This window comes from Mustela nigripes, chromosome 1 (genome assembly GCF_022355385.1).
Source record: "Mustela nigripes isolate SB6536 chromosome 1, MUSNIG.SB6536, whole genome shotgun sequence".
Lineage (NCBI taxonomy): Eukaryota > Metazoa > Chordata > Mammalia > Carnivora > Mustelidae > Mustela > Mustela nigripes.
In genome coordinates, this window is record NC_081557.1 from 151,123,781 (window position 1) to 151,143,822 (window position 20,042).

The 20,042-nt window shown below is 43.0% G+C and overlaps 1 protein-coding gene across 1 annotated transcript in view; it reads right to left on the bottom strand.

Moving 5' to 3' along the window:
* Window positions 1–19,094, bottom strand: part of SLC10A6 (solute carrier family 10 member 6) — a 28,619-nt gene extending 9,525 nt beyond the window's left edge. The window contains exons 1-3 of the mRNA XM_059375426.1: window positions 18,713–19,094; window positions 4,171–4,289; window positions 2,145–2,233 (exon numbers count right to left, since the gene is read on the bottom strand). Of these exons, the coding sequence (XP_059231409.1) occupies window positions 2,145–2,233; window positions 4,171–4,289; window positions 18,713–19,089 (585 nt within the window). The 5' untranslated portion in view covers window positions 19,090–19,094. The remainder of the gene's footprint in view (window positions 1–2,144; window positions 2,234–4,170; window positions 4,290–18,712) is intronic.
* Between the last annotated feature and the right edge of the window lie 948 nt (window positions 19,095–20,042).

Genomic DNA, 20,042 nt, shown 5'->3' on the forward strand with positions numbered 1-20,042 from the left:
CCCCGCCATCTGCCACTCTCTTCCCACCACCCCCTTGACTGCCAGTGGCTCCTTACCTGATCCCTGCCCTTCTCTCCTCCAAGTGAAATGCACCCATTCTTTACTAGACAATCTGGGCTGACATCAATGTAACTAAGAGAAGCCTCTTTCCTCTCCCAAATGAATACTGTCCTTCCTTGTGTTGCTCAGCAAAAACAAGAAACCAACAAAAAGGAATTTCCAACAGTTTGAGTTTTAGATCAGAGAGAAAGAAAGCCAGACCCAGAATATTTGGAGGAAATTAGGACTTTGACAAGCTCCCATTCATACCATGTAGACAACAAAGTATGTAGACAACCTTGTACTGCGTCAACTGGGATTTGAAATGTTTTGAGGAGTGGAAGAAGGTGGTCACGGGGAGCAGAACAAAGCCAAAACAAACCAATGCATCGTAGACCTGCTCCAAGATTATTTTTACTGCTCAACACAAAGACAGACTGGGCCGCTGCTTAATGAGAAGATGCTAGAACACACAAAGAAGTCCTCTGATTGTCAGAATCCCTCTTTGTCTTTCCATCATAAAAGGATTTCAAAGTTTAAAAATTTACCAAGAGCAATTTGTTCAGAAAATATGTCATATCTAAAATTAACAAAGGACCAAGAGCAGAAAATGAAACTGTATCAAAATAAGGATTAACTTATCCTAGTTTTCTACTAAGATGCTCCAGAATATTTTTGCATATTATTAAATATTTTTTGCCACGCAGCCTATGAAATTGGCAAAAGAAAGGGGTTTTAAATCTGCTCTTTACATACAATAAATGTCACCTCCAGAAAATTTACGTGATTTCTCCATTGACTCTAAGGGACTAACGGAGGATCTGGAAACACCAAAATCAACAAAACAGAGTACGTGATAGTACTTTATCAGAAATAGAGTATTTGAAAAGTAAGAGGCTCCCACGCTCACACTCGGTCCTCTTGTTTTGCAAACAAAATTACAGCATACACAACCGCCCTGGCCATTCTCTCCCACTGAAATAACCGTCTCCCACTCAAATGCAGTCCAAATGTGCAACACTGAAGCCTTCCTCCAGCTCTCTGTCTGCCCGTCAAGCCTCTTCCCCACTTCGTCTCAATGGAAGAATCGTGGGAGTTGTTCCATCTTGTGCCAAAAGGAGAAAGCAGCGGCCGCTGGTGCATATACGTGGAGAGGCATGTGGGGCTACACAGCAAAAACCAAATCATAAATCATAAATCCTGAACTCAAATGAACTGAGATGTATTCGCTGAACCTCCAATTAGCCCCAAATGTCTGTTTCTCTGGAAATGTAAAATGTAAGTAGGGCACCGTAAAAATCTTCATAAAGCAGTGCACAATGCAATCTTACATCTTCCAAAATGATTCATACTTGGAAAAATCAAAAACATCCTAGGTTGTTGACACGTTTGTTGAGAATGCCTCAACATTTTTTAAAGCTATTCTTTTATTTTTAAAAGTCATTTTTAGGTATTTTCAAAAGTTATTTTGGAGATCTTTTTCACACATGGACATGGGCCTATTCCTCCAGCAGACAGAGGACCATGCTGGGAAGTCCAGAAGAGGTAGGAGGTTCTAGCTGCTATCACTCCATGGCCAGACTCCTCAGTGCATTCTGCATAATTTCACTTTGACAGTGGTTCACGTGGTCAGCAGCCCTTGTTTGTGTGCACAAACTACAACCTCGGAAGCTTCTTCGGAAATGCTTCTGAAACCTTCCCCCTCACTTTTTCATGGAAACACCCCTACTCTTCACCCTGGGCCTCCACCCCTGCACACCTGACCAGCATTGACCTCAACAGCACTCGTGTGGAGCCTGGTTAAGACATGGGCTCTGGGTTCTCTCTGGCCACACACACGCCGTAGCTTTATAGTCACTAAAGCAGGAGTCCCACACTCGCCAGTGTGTCCTAAGCCTCAGTGTGTGGGCCGAAGGAAATGACAGAGCATGGCTGACAAGAGCGGAAGAAATAGAGAGGCTAGATCCAAAAACACAGGACAGGTAAGGAAAATTGCTGGGGGTGGGGCTGTATCCGACTGGCCCGTCTGTTCCAGTCCCTGTCTCCATCCGTCTTTCGGGTCTCTGCATGTTAGGATGCATTTATCACCATCGGGAGCTGCTTACCTTGAGAATGATTTTGGATTGCTTAGGCCACCTGTAATTCACATAGATTCCGAAGGCCACAGGGATGGTCAGGCACACAAGGGTGATTCCTGGGGAGAAGAAAAATCCATCAAACAGTATCCCCCTCCCCTGGAGTGCCCAGTCCTCAACCATGTCTATTTCTATTAGATAAAGGCTTTAATTAAGGCTGCATTTTATTTCTGGATCTGCCTCCATATGTAAAGAAAGGGGAAAAAACCCCTGGAAGACCATGTTTGAAGGGTATACATTATGACTGAATGCCACTGTTCATGTCCCGTCATTTCCCTCTCAAAATCCCTCTGATGACAATGTGGAATTTTAGAGACAACCAGAAATGTAAAAGTTAGAAAACAGGAGGAGTCGGCAAACTTCTTTGATTGCTACGCAGGGGGTCACCCCTCTATGACCACAGCTCCTATTTCCCCATTTAAAGCCAACAGATCATCTGTTTCACAAAGTAAAGAATACCTATTGCAGATATAAAAACAGCATCTGTTGCACATACCAAAACAATTTCTCATATTCTGCAAGTGTAGCCAAGTAACCCAAAGGTGGGCGGGGAAAAAATGCCTTCTAATTAGCGCACGTGAATAAAAGCATTGAAGGCAGGCTCCACAGAGCAGAGATCCACTTGCTTCCAAATCTGGCCAAATGCCTGCAAAACTGGCTGCAAAGTTATTTATGAGTTGCTCCTAATATGTTGGGTTTTGTTCACAAGTGCCTTTTCGAATATATTATCTAAACGGAATGTGTAAACAACTTACTAATTAGAAAAAGTTGTGCATAACATTATGATTTCCAATATTTCACTCAAATTTTACAAATTCAGTGGGCTCCAGTGGTTAGGGGAACATGGCTCTATTTTGAATTGTGGGCCCTGGGCTGTAAAGCTCTCCAAGTGATTACTTGAGACTCCAGACAAGACAGTTTTAAGAATCACAGTTTCAGCCAGTTCTCCAAAGACTCTGAGCAAAGGAGAATAACCAGATTATTTCACCAAGGTTTTCTTCCCAGCCTAGTAAGTCGACTGAGATCTCTAGAAAAAGTTAAGAGTTTGGGGCACCGGGGTGGCTCAGTCTTTAAGCATCTGTTTTTGGCTCAGATCATGATCCCAGGGTCCTGGGATCGAGGCCGGTGTCTGGTGTCCCACTCTGCTGGAAGCCTGCTTCTCCCTCTCCCACTCCCCCTGCTTGTGTTCCCTCTCACTCTCTGTCAAATAAATATGTAAAGTCTTTTTTTTTTTTTTTGGACAGAGAGAGAGAGAGATCACAAGAAGGCAGAGAGGCAGGCAGAGAGAAAAGGGGGGATCAGGCTCCCTGTTGAGCAGAGAGCCTGATGTGGGGCTTGATCCCAGGATCCTGGGATCATGACCTGAGCCCAAGGCAGAGGCTTTAACCCACTGAGCCACCCAGATGCCCCTAAAATCTTTTTAAAATGGGGGACAGAGTTTAATGAGAAATGACGGTCTTGAAAGCAGCTATGGGAGAAATATGGGCATGGTTGTAGCATGAGAATATGCTCTAATAATAGAAAGGAATCATCCATGTTGGATCAGTAAAAATGTCAAGGCTCACAGGCCATGTGAAAAGTGGAGTTTTGGGAAGTAAGGTCTCATTAGACCCACTGTGATCCAGTTAACCTTTGGATCTTAACAAGACCAATGGCTTTGCAGTGCACTATATAAGTGTGTTTTTAGTAAGTAACTCCTCTTTCTTTATTTTCAGATGGGAACTCTTGTAAGGTTAAAAGCTTGGATTTTGCCATCAGATCCCTGAGTCAGAATTCAATTCTTCACTCATCAGCAGCACAAACTTGGTAAGATTACTTAACAGATTCTACGATCCTAAAAACCTAGGAAGTGGAACCAGTCATAGAATCTATATAGAAGTGCTGGAGAACGTGTTCATTTAGAAACCCACAGAGAGGACACGCATAACAAACACCAGCTCTTATCATTCCCATCACCATTACTATTACTATTCCGTTCCATCAGCCCCATACAGACCTATGTTCTGATACGGGATGGTAAGATTTTGCTCAAGATTCCAGGACAAGGTGTAGACATACAGGCAGAGCGGCATCATTCCCAGAGCGGCCACTGTGGAACAGGTTGTCATGGTGATGCTGAAAGTGAAATTAAAATGATGCTTAAGAGAAGAAGTTTGAGGGTTGCCTGGCTTGCTCAGTCAGTGGAGCGTGTGACTCTTGATCTCAGGGTCATGGGTTCAAGCCCCACACCGGGCATAGAGCCTACTTTAAAAAAAAAAAAAAAAAGGAAGAGTGTGAAACAATGGATTTAAGTCCTGACCAAAAGCAACACCCAGGGCCTTTGAGATTACGTGGGGCAAGTTACTTGAAGCTCACTCCTGTCTTGTGATTCAACAAATGACAGCTGTATTTGTGGTCTAGAAAGAGATTTCCAGCAGTATTTGATGCTCCTCCATCAACCCATATTTATTTGAGAACCTACTTGTCCTCAGTGTTCTGGTAGGTACCATAAGGGTTTTTGTTGTTGTTGTTTTTGCTTTATACAGTTTTTTTTTTCTATTGAGCTATAATTCATAAAGCATAAAATTCATTGTTTTAAGTGTTTTAATATATTCACAAGATGTGCAACATTCTCTATTTCCATAATTTTTTTACCAACCCAAAGAGAAACCCCCTCAGCTGCTGCTCCTCATGCTCTGCTTTTCCTAATCCCGGCAACCAGTAATCCGCTTTCTGTCTTTATCGGATTTCCCATTCTGGACCTTTCATATGAATACTGTCATTACAATATATGGCCTTTTGTGTGTGTCTGGCCTCTTTCACTTAGCATAATGTTTTTGAGCTTCAGACACATTTTTTTTCTTTTTTTAAATTTTATTTATTTGAGAGAGATCACAAGTAGGCAGAGAGGCAGGCAGAGAGAGAGGAGGAAGCAGGCTCTCCGCCGAGAAGAGAGCCCAATGCGGGGCTCGAACCCAGGACCCTGAAATCATGACCGGAGCCGAAGGCAGAGGCTTTAACCCACTGAGCCATCCGGGCGCCCCTCAGCCACATTTTGGCATGTATCAGCACGCCATTCCTTTTCATGTTAGAGTAACAGTCTACTGCGTGGGTAGACCACATTATTGCTGCCCTTCCATTAACTGAGAGACATTTGAGGAGTTTCCAATTTTGGGTTATTATGAACAATGCAGCTATGAATATATGTGCACAATTTTTTGTGCAGACATGAATTCAGTTCTCTCAGGTGGATACCAGGAGTGGAACTGCTGGATCACAGCTGAACTTGCTCAGGAAATGCTATTTCCAAAGCAGCTGCACCGTTTTTCACACCTGCCATCCATCCATGGAGGTGCCCTGTTAAAAATGTTTGCCTTAGGAACACCTGGTAGCTCAGTCGGTTGAGCGTCTGACTCTTGGCTTCGGCTCAGGTCACGATCTCATGGGACCTGGGAACAAGCCCCGTGCAGAGCTCCACATTCAGCAGCTGTCTGCTTGGATATTCTCTCCCTCTCCTGCTTTCCCTGTTCTCTTTCTCTCAAATAAGTAAATCTTTTTTTTTAATGTTTGTATTTTTAGAAGTTTGCATATTCATAAGAAATACTGGTCTGTAGCTTTGTGCTTGCATAATTTCTTTGTCTAATTTTGCTAACACGAAATGGAAATAGGGCAAGCCTGCCACAAGGCTAAGCATTTGCCCAGCGTGAAGTGTTATAAATATCTGTCAGAAGAAGTTACCCAAACACCGCATGCACCAAGATTCCAAGGGACAAAAAAGGGATCCCCCCAGCACAGATTCTCAGACAGAACAAGCTGGACAGAGCCAGAGAATTTGCAGAACCATAGCAAGAAAGAATTGATGTGGGATGCTAGACTCAATTAGAAGTCTGCTTTGAATTCTAATGTTGTATAATCCCATGATTAGAAACAGGAATTGGAGTGGTGAGTTGCAATCGAAAGTATGATTTCTGGACTCCAAAATGGTGCTGTAGTTGACAAAAGAACGGGTCACTTAGCATCAACCTGGCGGGGGTGGGGGCGGTACACATTAAGTTAGGTATGACAACAGGACATGCATCAGAAATATCCTGGGTGGGCAAAGGAAAACTCAGGACCACAGCTGCTGCCAGTACTAGACTTGGGAATCTGGCCATCTTGGGAAGTGAAATGTAGGTGCAGGAGCTGAATGAACCAAACCCAAACAGCCGGACCACAGCCACGCCACACAGCTTTACCGGGAAAACAAATGACAATAATCAGAACGGAGTTTTGGTCTTTGTTAAACAATGCTGGAATGATGTCTTTTCTTTTCTTTTCTTTTCTTTTTTAAGATTTTATTTATGTATTTGACAGAGAGAGATACAGTCAGAGAGGGAACACAGGCAGAGGGAGAAGCAGGCTTCCCACCAAGCTGGGAGCCCGATGTGGGGCTCCATCCCAGGACCCTGGGATCAGGACCTGAGCCAAAGGCAGACGCTTAATGACTGAGCCACCCAGCCGCCCTGAAACTGGAATAATTTCTGATAGACAATTCATTTCTCTTTGCTGTGATGAGATTGTCTCCAAGTGAAAAGGATAACAAATTTGGTACTGTGAGTCTTGAGGATTTGCAAGTACATTAATATATAGGAGTGAAAATCCTTTAGTTTAGAACCTTTAAAGACCCTTTTTCCTTTTTTTTCTTTTTCTTTTTTAAGAAGACAGGGAGGGACAGAGTGAGTGGGAGGGAGAGAATAAGCAGGCTCCATGCCCAGTGTTGAGCCCATGTGGGGCTCGATCTCACGACCCTGAGATCATGATCCATAAAAACTCTTAACTACCACAGTTTTATTGCATCATACGGAATGCTATTGCTTCATAAATTTATAATATGTTGTTTCTATTTTTTCCAAATATATAAAGCCTTATTTCTCTAAGTCTTTACATTTCTTAACTGGAGAACAGGAATTAGTCACACAGTAAAATGCACAGCTTCGTACAAGGAGGAAAGCATGCATAATGAGAGACCAGGGGCTCGGGGAGCAGACCCCCTACTCTGGACGGGTGAGGGAGGGGAGCCACGGTGCATGTAGAGAAAGGGCAGAGGAGTGGACGGAGAGCTAGGAGAACATGCTTCTTGAAAGCTGAGAAAAAGAGCTGTTGAATGAAAGCTAAATGCCAGCAGAAGATCAAAAAGGATGAGAGCCCAAGAAGTGGAGTTGGGACCATCCAACCTTTCCCCAGTTTTTTGTGCCTCCACCTCAGAACCATCCTTTCCTCCTTCACCCCTGCTCCCAACTCCCAAGCGTGGGCTGTCCTTTGTCCCCCTCTGGGTGACGGAACCAGTGAAAGAGTCAGCAAAATTAGGGGAACTAGGTAAATAGAAATCAGATGTCCTTCAGGCCAATATTTTTTAATTGCACGGCAAAATTACACAACCTGTCTAAGCACGTACAAACTGTCTCTAGACAGTTAATGCTGCTCTGTTTGATGAGGTGAGGCAAATAGAGCATCACATAACACAACCCCGGGGGGTAGAGCTAGAGTCTGTCCACCTCAACTCCGGATCCAGGAGTCTGGAAACCTTTGAAGAGTCATTGTTTGAGGGCTCACCGTGGACTGCCTTGCGCAAAGTACACGCCCACTCTGCGTCCCGGACACAAATGGCCAAGAGACTGAGAGGCACACCACTTCCCAGCCCACCTCGGGAGCCCACCTTTATGGGAAACTGATTAGCACGGCTCCCAGTCTGAAGATTCAGGAATTTTTCTATCAGATTCTACATTGAGGGGCTTTGCTGTAAATATAGTATGATGCATACATGGCTTGAGGATATCAAAAGCATTTTCCGCCCAAACCTGGCTGGCCCTGGGCTTATCCTTTCCTCGGGGCTGAAGCTCTCTGCACTAAGAATGTTCATCCTGGAGGAACAGCTGGCATTGCCCTCTAGACATTTTGATTGGCCTTACCTCATATACCGTACCCTACACCAGTGCTTGTTACCTATCCATGTGTGGCAGACTGGCTAACTGTGAGTTGCTTGAGGACAAGGACCTTATTGGCTTTGAATCTGGCAGCCTCGTGCTATGGCACATTGGAGGAGCTCTTTAAATAATTACTGAATAAATGTAGGAATCAAAGAATGAACCAATGTGTCAGTACATTGGTGCTCTCTCTGCCTTCCTCCTATGTCACGTATCTGAAAATGAACCTTGAAAATCTTGGTGAAATGATCCCTTTATACTGAATTGCAGTGGCAAACATCTCAGTAGTAATCCAGAAAAAGAGAGATTTTCTACTAAATAACTAAAATCAAGCTTTTTCAAAATGTAAATAACATTTTAAGGAGCAAATATTTAGCTGATTGGTGCCCTTTTCAGAACTCCAGACTTAGGCGGCACCTGGGTGGCTTAGTCAGTTAAGTGTCTGCCTTCGGCTCAGGTCATGATCTCAGGTCCTGGATTGAGCCCCCTCTGGGGCTGCCTACTCAGCAAGGAGACTGCGTTCCCCCTCTCCCTCTGCCTCTCACCTCCCCCCCACACTCATCCTTTCTCTCTGTGTCTCTCAAATAAATAAAATCTTTAAAAATTTTTTTAATTAAAAAAAAAAAAAGAAACCCAGACCTAGGTAATTCACAAGTGATTGTATATTTCCCTTCTCTTATTTCTTTTAATCAGTCCTTCTATTTTCTTTTTAAGTTTTTTGTTTCCTTAAGTTTTTCTTTTACACACTCCTATTTTATAGTTGCTTGTTCAATGAATAGAGGCTTTTTCTTTCTTCTTTCTTTTTAGCTTTGTTTTTTTCTTTTTAAAGCAATCACACAGTACACCTTACTCTGCGGCTTGGTTGCTTTTTTCCTCCCCTCAATCATAGATAGCCCTTCGGGGCAATACACGTAGCTTAAATTCTTTCACTTAAAGAATGCAGAGTACACCGTAATCTAAATATACCATGTCTTCAGTCACTTCATCAGTGATGAATAAATTGCTTTGAGTGCTTTTCCACTATAAACAAAGTTATGATAAACATTCTTATATGAATTTCACTTGAAATAATTCTTTTATTTCTGTAGAATAGATTCCTCAAAACAGAATTGCTATGTCAAAGGTCTGTTTTTTATTTCAATAGATACCACCATATTATTTTCCAAAAAGACTGTTACTTTCACAATCTTGCCCAGTACTGGATACAATCAATCCCTTTTAATTCTCATGAGAACATTGAAAAATACACCTGTTAAGGCGCCTGGGTGGTTCAGTTGGTTAAGTGACTGCCTTTGGCTCAGTTCATGATCCTGGAGTTTCAGGATCCAGTCCTGCATCTGGCTCCCTGCTCAGTGGGGAGTCTGCTTCTCCCTCTGACCCTCCCCCCTCTCATGCTTTCTCTCTCTCATTCTCTCCCTCGAATAAATAAATAAAATCTTAAAAAAAAAAAAAAAAAAAAACAGAAAAATACACCTGTTATTTTATTATATATCTGACCCTCTATGAGCTTGCGCTTTCTTTCATACTTACTGACCTCTTGGATGTCCTCTGTAAACAGCTTTGTCTGACTTTTTCTTCTCTACTTGTAGGAGCTCTTTTAAAATTAGAGTATGTATCATCGTGTACAATACAAATAGCTTCTGCAAACTTATTGTATATTTTTGACAACACTCATGGCAATACACTGAGATACTCATATCTGTCCATTTTTTTAATTTATTTTTTTAAACATTCTTTTTTTTTTTTAAAGATTTTATTTATTTATTTGACAGAGAGATCACAAGTAGGCAGAGAGGCAGGCAGAGAGAGAGAGAGAGGAGGAAGCAGGCTCCCCGCTGAGCAGAGAGCCTGACGTGGGACTCGATCCCAGAACCTTGAGATCATGACCTGAGCCGAAGGCAGCGGCTTAATCCACTGAGCCACCCAGGCGCCCCTGTCCATTTTTTTAAAAGATTGTATTTATTTGACAGAGAGCGAAACAGCGAGAGAGGGAACACAAGCAGGGGGAGTGGGAGAGGGAGAAGCAGGCTTCCTGATGCAGGGCTCTATCCCAGGGCCCTAGGATCATGACCTGAGCCAAAGGCAGACACTTAAAGACTGAGACACCCAGATGCCCTCTGTACATTTTTTTAATGGCTTCTGAGATTTTCTTGAATACCTAAGGGTATTCAAATATTGTCCCCACTTCTTACTTTTTTATAGGTTGATATATTTATATTTTTAGCTCATTTAACATTTATATTTTATATGGTGGAAGGTCTGAGGCTAATCTATGTCTTCTATATTGAGGGGCAAGTATGTCAATACTATTCTTTAAATAAGTAATTTTCAGTAAATTGAAGCGCCAACCTCCTTTTATGTTAAATGTCCAAAAGTATTCAATGTATCTTTTTCAAATACCAGACTCCTAATCACATTGTTTTCATAATGTGTTTTCACATATACTAGAGAAAATACTTCCACTTAAATTTTTTTTTAAGATTTTATTTATTTATTTGACAGACAGAGATCACAAGTAGGCAGAGAGGCAGGCAGAGAGAGAGGGAGAAGCAGGCTCCCCGCCAAGCAGACAGCCCAACGAGGGGCTCAATCCCAGGACCCTGGGTCCATGACCTGAGCCGAAGGCAAAGGCTTTAATCCACTGAGCCACCCAGGTGCCCCCCACTTAAATTTTTCTTTTCAAACTTTTCTTAGCAGTTTTTGCATATATTTTTGTTCTATATGAAGTTTAAAATTATTTTATCCTATTAAGAAAGATTACTTGGAGCAGACTTCTTCCTACCTAGAGAACAGAGAAAGGAAGAAAAGCAGTTTGCCACAACTCTCCAAACTCTATCCACGAAGAGGGTATAAGGGAAGCTCTTCCAAATTCTTAGCCTATGATAATGCCACATTCCTTGGCTCTTGATACTACTAAGTCCTGAAAGAAATTCCAGGACTTTAATCTTGAACTTTTGGAGAAGTTGCATAGCACATTCCCACTGAATTGCTTTGGCACAAACAGCAGAGAGGCAAGATTCATAACTGTGGGAAGGAAATGTGAGATTTCTATCAGACTGATTCTTTATCCCTGATTACGTCGGTTTCTGCTTCTGTCCTTTACACAAATGTTCAAGCCCATGGTGCTTGATAGATGGTGCTCTGCCAACTGTTAGAAATACCCATGAAGTTTTTTCTCTCTCCCTCAAATGAGTAAATAAAATCTTTTTTAAAAATGGGGCACCTGGATGGCTCAGTCAGTTAAGCGTCCACCTTGGGCTCAGGTCATGATCTCAGGTCCTGGGATTGAGCCACATGTTGGTCTCCCTGCTCAGCAGGGAGTCTGCTTCTGCCTCTCCCTCAGCCCCTTCCCCTGCTTGTGTGCTCTCTGTCTGTCTCTCTGTCCCTCTCTCAAATGAATAAATAAAATCTTAAAAAAAAAAAAAAAAAAAGAAAGAAATACTCACAAAGCTGTAAAAGCACACAGCGAACGTGTGTGAGTACAGTGGAAGTCACACCTTTCCTTTTACTGCCATGAAATCCCAATGTAGCGTAAATGGAGGATGTGGCTAACTGGGTCTCTTGGCTGTTCACATTTAGGAAACTGTTGGCAAAAGCTGACTTAGGTATAACAAGATTCCACTTGTGCTGAGAAGAATGGTATCACCCTCCCCAAACTATTACAGAGAATGAGACAGCTTCAGCAAGTCTGGACAAACAGGTAAATCCTGCCCCTCCATTAAAACAAGGAAATGACATATATATGCAGTATATGAAAACACAGTGTCTATAAGTATACCATTTTGCAATTGGATTTAAATTATGTAAAGGTTGTTTTTGTTTCAAACTAATAAAATTAGGAATTCTAACATTCAAAACTATGAAAGTACACACTTCCTTCTCCACTGGAAAAAAATTAAAAACCATGTGGCTAGGCAAATGGACATGCAGTAGGCTATCAGCTCAGGTCAACCAACTTGGACTTAGAAAAGAGTTCAAGGCCAGGTTTTCTATCCCCCAATCTAAACGTTACTCCTGTCTGCTGCCTCTCCATAACAATAACTAGCATTTGTTGAGCACCACCTGCTAAGTATTATACCTCATGCTTTTAGGTATATGTTCCCTTTTTATCTATACAGTAACCATAGGATAGGTATTTTTAAGATTTATTTATTTATTTTAGGAGTGCAGAGGGGTAGAGGTAGAGGTGGGGAGAGGGAGAGACAGTCTTAAGCCAACTCTGGGCTGAGCTAGGGGCCCGACGTAGGGCTCAATCTCAGGACCCTGAGATCATGACCTGAGCCGAAACCAAGAGTCAGATGCTAAACTAACAGTACCTTCCAGGCACCCCACCATATGTGTAGGCATTATTTCCATTGCATAGGCAAGGAAATGAAGGTACAGAGACTTAGAAAAAGTTGCACGGAGTCACATGGATTCAATCAAAGTTCTGTCTCTCTTTTTTTTTTTTTTTTTTAAGATTTTATTTATTTACTTGAGAGGGAAAGAGAGAGCACAGCAGGGAGGAGCAGAGGCAGAGGCTGAGGGAGAAGTAGACTCCCTGCTGAGCAAGGAGACCGATGCAGGACTCCATCCCAAGACCCTGAGATCATGACCTGAGCCAAAGGCAGATATTTAACCAACTGAGCCGTTCTGAAGTTCCCGCCCCGAAGTTCTGTCTCCTAAGATGGTCTTCAGTTCCCTACCAGACCATGTCAGCCTGACCTGAAGAATCCAAAGTTCTATTTTTCAGGTGTCTGCTGAAGGACTAAGAGCTACTTTAAAGGTCAAAAAGCAAAACTGGCCACTGAACCCCTCAGGCTCCAGGACACAACTACATCCTTGGGGAAGAATGGACCTCGAATATCAAAAGTTGTCGAACTAAAGACAGTGGGAATGGTCCTGAGTCACACCAGTAAACAGACTGCATTTCCAGAGGGGTTTCTATATCACACACAGGCAATCAGAAAGTTCCCTTCAGTTGTTCACTTGGCATTTGTGGAGCCCTTCCCACCACTGGGCTGGCACTGAGCATGCAGAGGTGAGCCAGCCCTCGAGGAGACTGCAGAAGTCATGGGGCAGGCAGAGGAATTACTCAGGGCGTGCCATGCCCTCCTACAGATAACAAGCAGTACATATTTGGGGGGGGCCTCGGTGGCTCAGTCATTGAGCATCTGGGGTCCTGGGATCGAGCCCCAAGTGGGGCTCCCTGCTCAACGGGGAGCCTGCTTCTCCCTCTCCCACTCCCCTCTGCTTGTGTTCCCTCTCTTGCTGTCTCTCTCTGTCAAATAAATAAATAAAATCTTAAAAAAAAAAAAAGAAGTAGTAGTAGTACATATTTGGTGCTATGGGAACAGAGAGGGCAGGCATCTCTGTCAAATAGTTTCAGAAAGAAGATTGAAAACTGGGGTGGGGGGCGAGGAACACAGACTTTACAAACTGCTTTTCTTTTCCCATTGTCCAAAATACTTAAAACTTTAAAAGGCCTCAGATCCACTGCGCTTTATACCCAAAAGAATTGAAAGCAAAGATTCCAACAAATATGCACACTCAGGTTCACAGCAGCATTATTCACAAAGCCAAACGCTGGAAACGATGCAGTGTCCATGGACAACTGAATGGATCTGGTGATCTGCACATGCGTATGTATACACACAATATACAGCCTTAAAAAGGAAGGATATTCTTGGGGCGTCTGGGTGGCTCAGTGGGTTAAAGCCTCTGCCTTCAGCTCAGGTCATGATCCCAGGGTCCTGGGATCGAGCCCCACATCGGGCTCTCTGCTCAGCAGGGAGCCTGCTTCCTCCTCTCTCTCTGCCTACTTGTGATCTCTGTCTGCCAAATAAATAAATAAGATCTTTATTAAAAAAAAAAAAAAGGAAGGATATTCCGACACATGATACAACATGGATGCAGGCTGGAGACATTATGTTAAGTGAAATAAGTCAGATAGAAAAGGACAGATATTGTACGATTTCACTTAGATGAGACATTTAGTCCAATTCAAAGAGACAGAAGGGAGATCGTGGTTGACAGGGTCTGAAGGGGAAGGGGCTTGTCCCGTAAGGCGTACAGAGCTTCAGTCTGAGAAGATAAGAACTATGGAGACACGGCCGCTGCTGACCCACAGCAATGGCAGTGCACTAATGCCACTGAACTGTACCCTTGAAAATGATTAAAATGGTCGATTTTATGTTCTGTACATTTTAAAAGGACCTCAGAGAGTCTAATGCATTGATTCTACGAAAAAGGAAATTGAGGTCCAGAGAAGCAATTATTCAAAGTCACACAGCTTCTTGAGCAGAGACGAAAACACAGACCCTGACACAGTGCTCTTTTGCCGGCCCCATACAAAAACGCATAGCATTTCCTGCCGGCTCAGATTCTAAGCACTTCATGTATATTCATTCAACCCTCAGTACAACCCATGAGGCAGGTTATGCTTCCCCCTATTTTAAAAGTGAGGAAACTGAAGCATAAAAAAATTTTTTTTTTTAATTTTAGAGAAAGAGAGAGAGCACACAAGTGAGGAGGGGAAGCGGAGGGAGACAGAGAATCTTAAGCAGGCTCCACACAGGACGCGGAATCTGCCAAGATGACCCAGTTAGTGACAGCTCTGCTTGCTGGCCCCAGGGTGCACCTAACCATTACAGTATAATGCCAAATCCAAGTTTTCACGTCCTACCCTCAAAGGCAAGAATTCTGTCCATCTTTAGTACAGTAGATTGTAAAAAGATCCCCAATTGGGGCACCTGGCTGGTTCAGTGGTTTAAAGCCTCTGTCTTTGGCTCGGGTCATGGTCCTGAGGTCCTGGGATCGAGCCCTGCATCAGGATCTCTGCTGAGTGGGGATCCTGCTTCCTCCTCTCTGTCTCTGCCTGCCTCTCTGCCTGCTTGTGATCTCTCTGTGTGTCAAGTGAATAAATAAAATCTTTTAAAAAAAAAAAAAAAAGGTCCCCAATTCTTCACCCTGTTCTTAGCCATGCCCTCTGCAATTTGACCTTGCAGCTCACCCATCAAGAAGCAGAAACTACTTCTCCATTCCTTGAATCTGGGCTGGTCTTGCAAAATGCACTGGCCAATGGGATGTGGTAGAAATGATAATGAACTGGTTTCCAGCCCAGATATCAAGAGACCTTGTATGCTTCCTCTTTTTCAGAACCTGCTTCTGTCATATGATCAGGTCTAGGCTAGCCTGCTGGAGAATGATAGTCCCAGATGAGACTATCCAAGACCAATCTACATTTATCCAGTCCCCACACATGTAAAAGAACCTAGTCAAGATGAGCTGAGCTCAGTTCAGGAAAAGGGTAATTTTTTAGGCTCTTCATATATATACACCAGCCTGTTGCTTTCCAGAACAATTATAACGAAGAATAATATTATGACTAGAAGGGACCAAATAGGCATTCTAGGCTGAGGGAATGGAAGTTGGGAAAGTGTGGGATATGTTCAGAGAACAACGAGTAGTCCATTTTCACTACAGACTAGTTTGTGCTTATTGGGAAATAAACCCGGAGAAGTAGGTTAGACCTGGCTTAATGTCTACCCAGGTCTCTAGGTGTTGAGAAGCCTTTATATGCATAACATGTCCATTTCTGTTTACAATACCATAGGGAAGTGTTATGATTTCCAGTTACAGGAAAGAGTTACCAAGTCAGGATTTAAATATAGACATTCTCACCCCAGAACTGCTTCATCCACATACTCTAAAACCACGGTGGAGACACCCAAGATGGTGAGAAGACTGTGAAGATGCTGCAATTGGCCAGGAAAGGAATTAGGAGGGCCTGCCCTAAAGAACTGGCAGTGGAGAGGAGGAGGAAGCACTGGCTGTGAGTGACAAGCGAGAGGATGGGCCACAGGTCTAGACATCGGATTGAGGGAATGAGCTGAAGAATGAAAGGAGCCACGGGGGAAGGCTTAGGTGATGAGCCCAGGTGACTGGGACAGCAAGGGTGTTACCGCCTCACATGTAAAATGCAGAAACTGGTTTATACATGTTGATTCTGAAACTCCCTGCTTGGGGTGAACACCAGGAGAACTACAGGTAGACGGAATGAAGTACAGAATTAAGGCACGTATGTTTGGGCAATCTGCACAAAGCTAGACCTCAATTTCCTCTTTTGTGAAACAAAGATGTTCTTCTAAAGTCCTATGGATTTTATCTCACATGAAAACAGAATTGCTACAAAGGACTATCCAATTTTTTCTTTTTTGTCTTGAAAGTTATTTTTGTTGGTAATCAAGTGGGAAGAAATGTAATGAACTTGGACACGCAATCAAGAGCACTGAATTTTCTCCTAGTTGCAATTTTCACTGAGAATTAAGATTTTTGTTACTCGTATCAATAAGCTTTTGAAAATCTAATGTTTAGTCACTGTTTTAAAATTTCATTTCTTACAGGGTTTGGTTTTGTTTTGTTTTTTGCTTATTTTTTGTTTGTGAGATTCACAATCAAAATTTCTAAAAAGGGGGAGAAGTAGTTAATATTTATTACGTATCTACCATGTGCCTGGCACCCTGAATATATATTTCCTCCTTAAAATACAGTCTTGTGGGGAATAGGTAATTGTAACCCATTTTACAAATGAGGAGATGAGGTTTATAGGTTAAATAATTTGACTAACATGAAGCTAATTAAGGACAGAGTTGGCAAAAGGAAGTAAAATGAGCTTTATCTTTTATAGACTTCCTATTCACTGGTACTTTTACTACAATGTCGACTAATAAAAGATGAAGTTAATAAACGTTCTCTTTCCCAGAGCAGAAGTGTTTGAGAACACTGCTTTAAGATTTATGCTCCTACTCAGAACAGAAGATTGAGTTGTGTTAATAAATGGCATGGAAGAAAATGCCTAAATTGCAGGGTGATGAGAAACAGATGTGAATTCCCATCTGCCTTCTTCCACACTTGGCTGGAGCATTTGGCAAACTCCTTAACCAATCTGAGTCCCAATTTTCTCAGCTGTTAAAACTCAGGATAAGAAAGGGTCACTTACAAAGTTATTATAAGAACCACGAAAGAAGAGAAAGAGTACAGAAAGCACCTACTTCATGCCTCACAACATACTCACTCAATTTGTACAATGTCCTTTTCCTTTCCAAGAATATTTAGGCCTCACAACTTACCACTGATATGTAGACTGCGTAAAAAATACTTTTCATCTTCCAATTTTCATGTTAATGATCAACTTTATGTAATCAGCATTAGCAGTGCATGTTAATGTATTTTTTTTGGATTGGTGATTCTTTTCAAACCCCCAGTAAGTGGGTAACTCAAAGCATTGTCATATGAAAATTAACTCTTCCACGTGGAATGAATCCATTAAAATTCACAGGTGAAACAGTTTGTCTGCTAAGCATTCAGCACATGCAGGGAACTGGAAGCCCAGACCTGCAGCTGCTCCACTGATGCCAACTCCCAGCACCACCAGCACCTCGGATTCACCATGCAGCACGTAATAAATCTCAACTACATGACCTACACATCGAGCAAAGATTTACATTCATAACTCATCCTTGCGTAGGAGGTGAAATAGTTCGTAAGTAAACAAAGAATCTAGAAAGACCACTGTTGTTTGCTTTTATTTTCCCAACTGTGCCTTCTCTATTCTTTCTTTTAAAAAAAAGGGGGGGGGTTTATTTGTTTGTCAGAGAGAGAGAGAGCACAAATGGGGGGAGCAGCAGGCAAAGGGAGAAGTATTCTCTCCACTGAGCAGGGAGCCCAACTCGGGGCTTGATCCCAGGACCTGGGATTATGACCTGAGTGGAAGGCTGCAGATGCTTGACCGACTGAGCCACCCAAACATTCCCTCTATTCCTTCTTCAAATGCCCTTTTTTCAGTATCAAAAAAGGTACTCCCAAAGATATGTGATTAATTCCTCCTCATTAAAGTGTACATGAATAATAAAGACTAGTGTCTCCCAGAGAGCATTTATTTACACAACTGGGTAAGGTCCCTGCCTTAACCCAAAAGAATGAGATGCTAATGATGAATGTTTAGTCTGCAAACTAACAAGGAAGAACATTTTCGGTCATAAAAGTCTTTATGTTGCTCCCCAGGTCAACTCAACTAACTCCAGCAGCACTTAAAACAGGCTATGTCTATCACATACCCCAAAAGCTCCTTTACCCAGTGCCCCCAAATACTTCATAAAATAGATGTAAAGGTAACACTTGCTGACTAGAGCAACAGGGGTGTCATTCTGGTTCTGCCACCACCACTCCCACCACCACCAAAGAGACCCCTACCGTGAGCTTTCTGGGATACTCAGCCTATGTCCTGGGAGACTGGGAAGCAAGACTGTTAACACTGCCAGTGTGGGCGAGAATGAGTTCATGCCTAGGACGGGCCATCAGGGGAGGAGGAAACCTGCCTCCACTATTACACATGAACCGAGCCCTACTACTCAGGGAAGCAGCTGCCAGTAACACAGCGGATGATCGCAACCCAGCACATTTTAAGCTGAGAAAGGAAAGTCCTTTCTTTTTTTCCAGGACTGGACTCCATAAAACACTACCTACTGGAACCTCTACCTAAAGATCAGCAGAATTTAAACACAAAGGTGTCAGGGCTATTGGGGGAGACTTCTGGGCTTCTCTAGTGTACCTTACCTGAGATCCATATCTCCTTCGACCCAGAAGGTGAAAATGTTAGAGATGGTTCCCCCAGGGCAGCACCCCATGACGAGAACGGCAATAGCTTGGACGGGCTTCAGAGAGAAACTGATGGCCAGGAGATAGGCTGTGAGAGGCATGAGGCCAAACTGGCAGAGGAGTCCCACAGCAATGCCCCAGGGTCTCCTGATGTGTGCCCAGAGCTTCTGGAACTCCACAGAGCATCCCAGGGAGAACATGAGCAGGCCCATCATCACGGCGGACACCACTGTGAAAACGAGTTCGAGGTTCCCATGTGCCTCCAGTCCCACCGGCAGCTCCTCCTCTGAACTGTTAGCAGCACAGGCTGAGCTGCTGGAACAGTTGGCTCTCATCTCTTCATCTCCTTAAGGCAGCATCACAAATGAACGTCTGCCGCGATGGCTGGGCAGGTCTCGGCCACGTTTTGTAATAATGCAACCAAGTCATGCATGGAGAATCATTCCAATGCTTATTGGCCAGCCAGGTGATTCAGCCTAATCTGATCAATGCATTCATGAGTGGCATTATAAAAGTAATTATCATGGGCACGAAACATATAATAAACTGCAGTAAGTAAGGCTTTCCACTTCTGTTCTTACTCACCACTGAATATTCAAGTGAAATGAGACAAGCAAATTTATTGTCAAGTGGAGTGACTGGGCTGTGTCGTCAGCATCACATTGTGTTCCAGGAAAATGGGTTGAGTGCCAAGACGTAATTTGTCCAAATTCAATGGGGATTTCAAAGAACCAGGATGCAATGCTTTATGAGGAGGAAGGCTAACTGGAAAAAACAAAGGCGCTAAGCCAAAGCCACTCCCCCTCGCATTAGCAAAACATTTCTGTTGAAAATATTAAAGCAAAAGTTCAGTTAAGAAAATGTCAGGAGGGAGCAAGGATCGATCGTTTCAGGAGTGCTTCAGAATTCGTCTCAATTTTTCTTCTTTATTGATTCCTTTTTTTTTTTTTTTTAAGTACGCGCCAAACCCAACCTAGGGCTTGAACTCAGGACCCTGAGGTCAGGAGTTGCATGCTCTACTGACTGAGCCAGCCAGGCATCCCTCAGTTTGTCTTCTTTTTCTACTAGAATTTGTATCTGAAGCCAGTAATTAAACAACCTGTAAGAATAATATGGTATTAAGCACCTGAATTGTTTCATCAAACATGTGAAAACTCATTTCTGTACCCAAAATAATACAAGGAAGCTGTCACTTTCTTTTGGAGAACAGAGTCGGCTTTGGGATGCCACACCCTGGGTCTCGTGATGAGGTCTGGGAATTCTGGAAGAGAATGTAATAAAGAGCTTG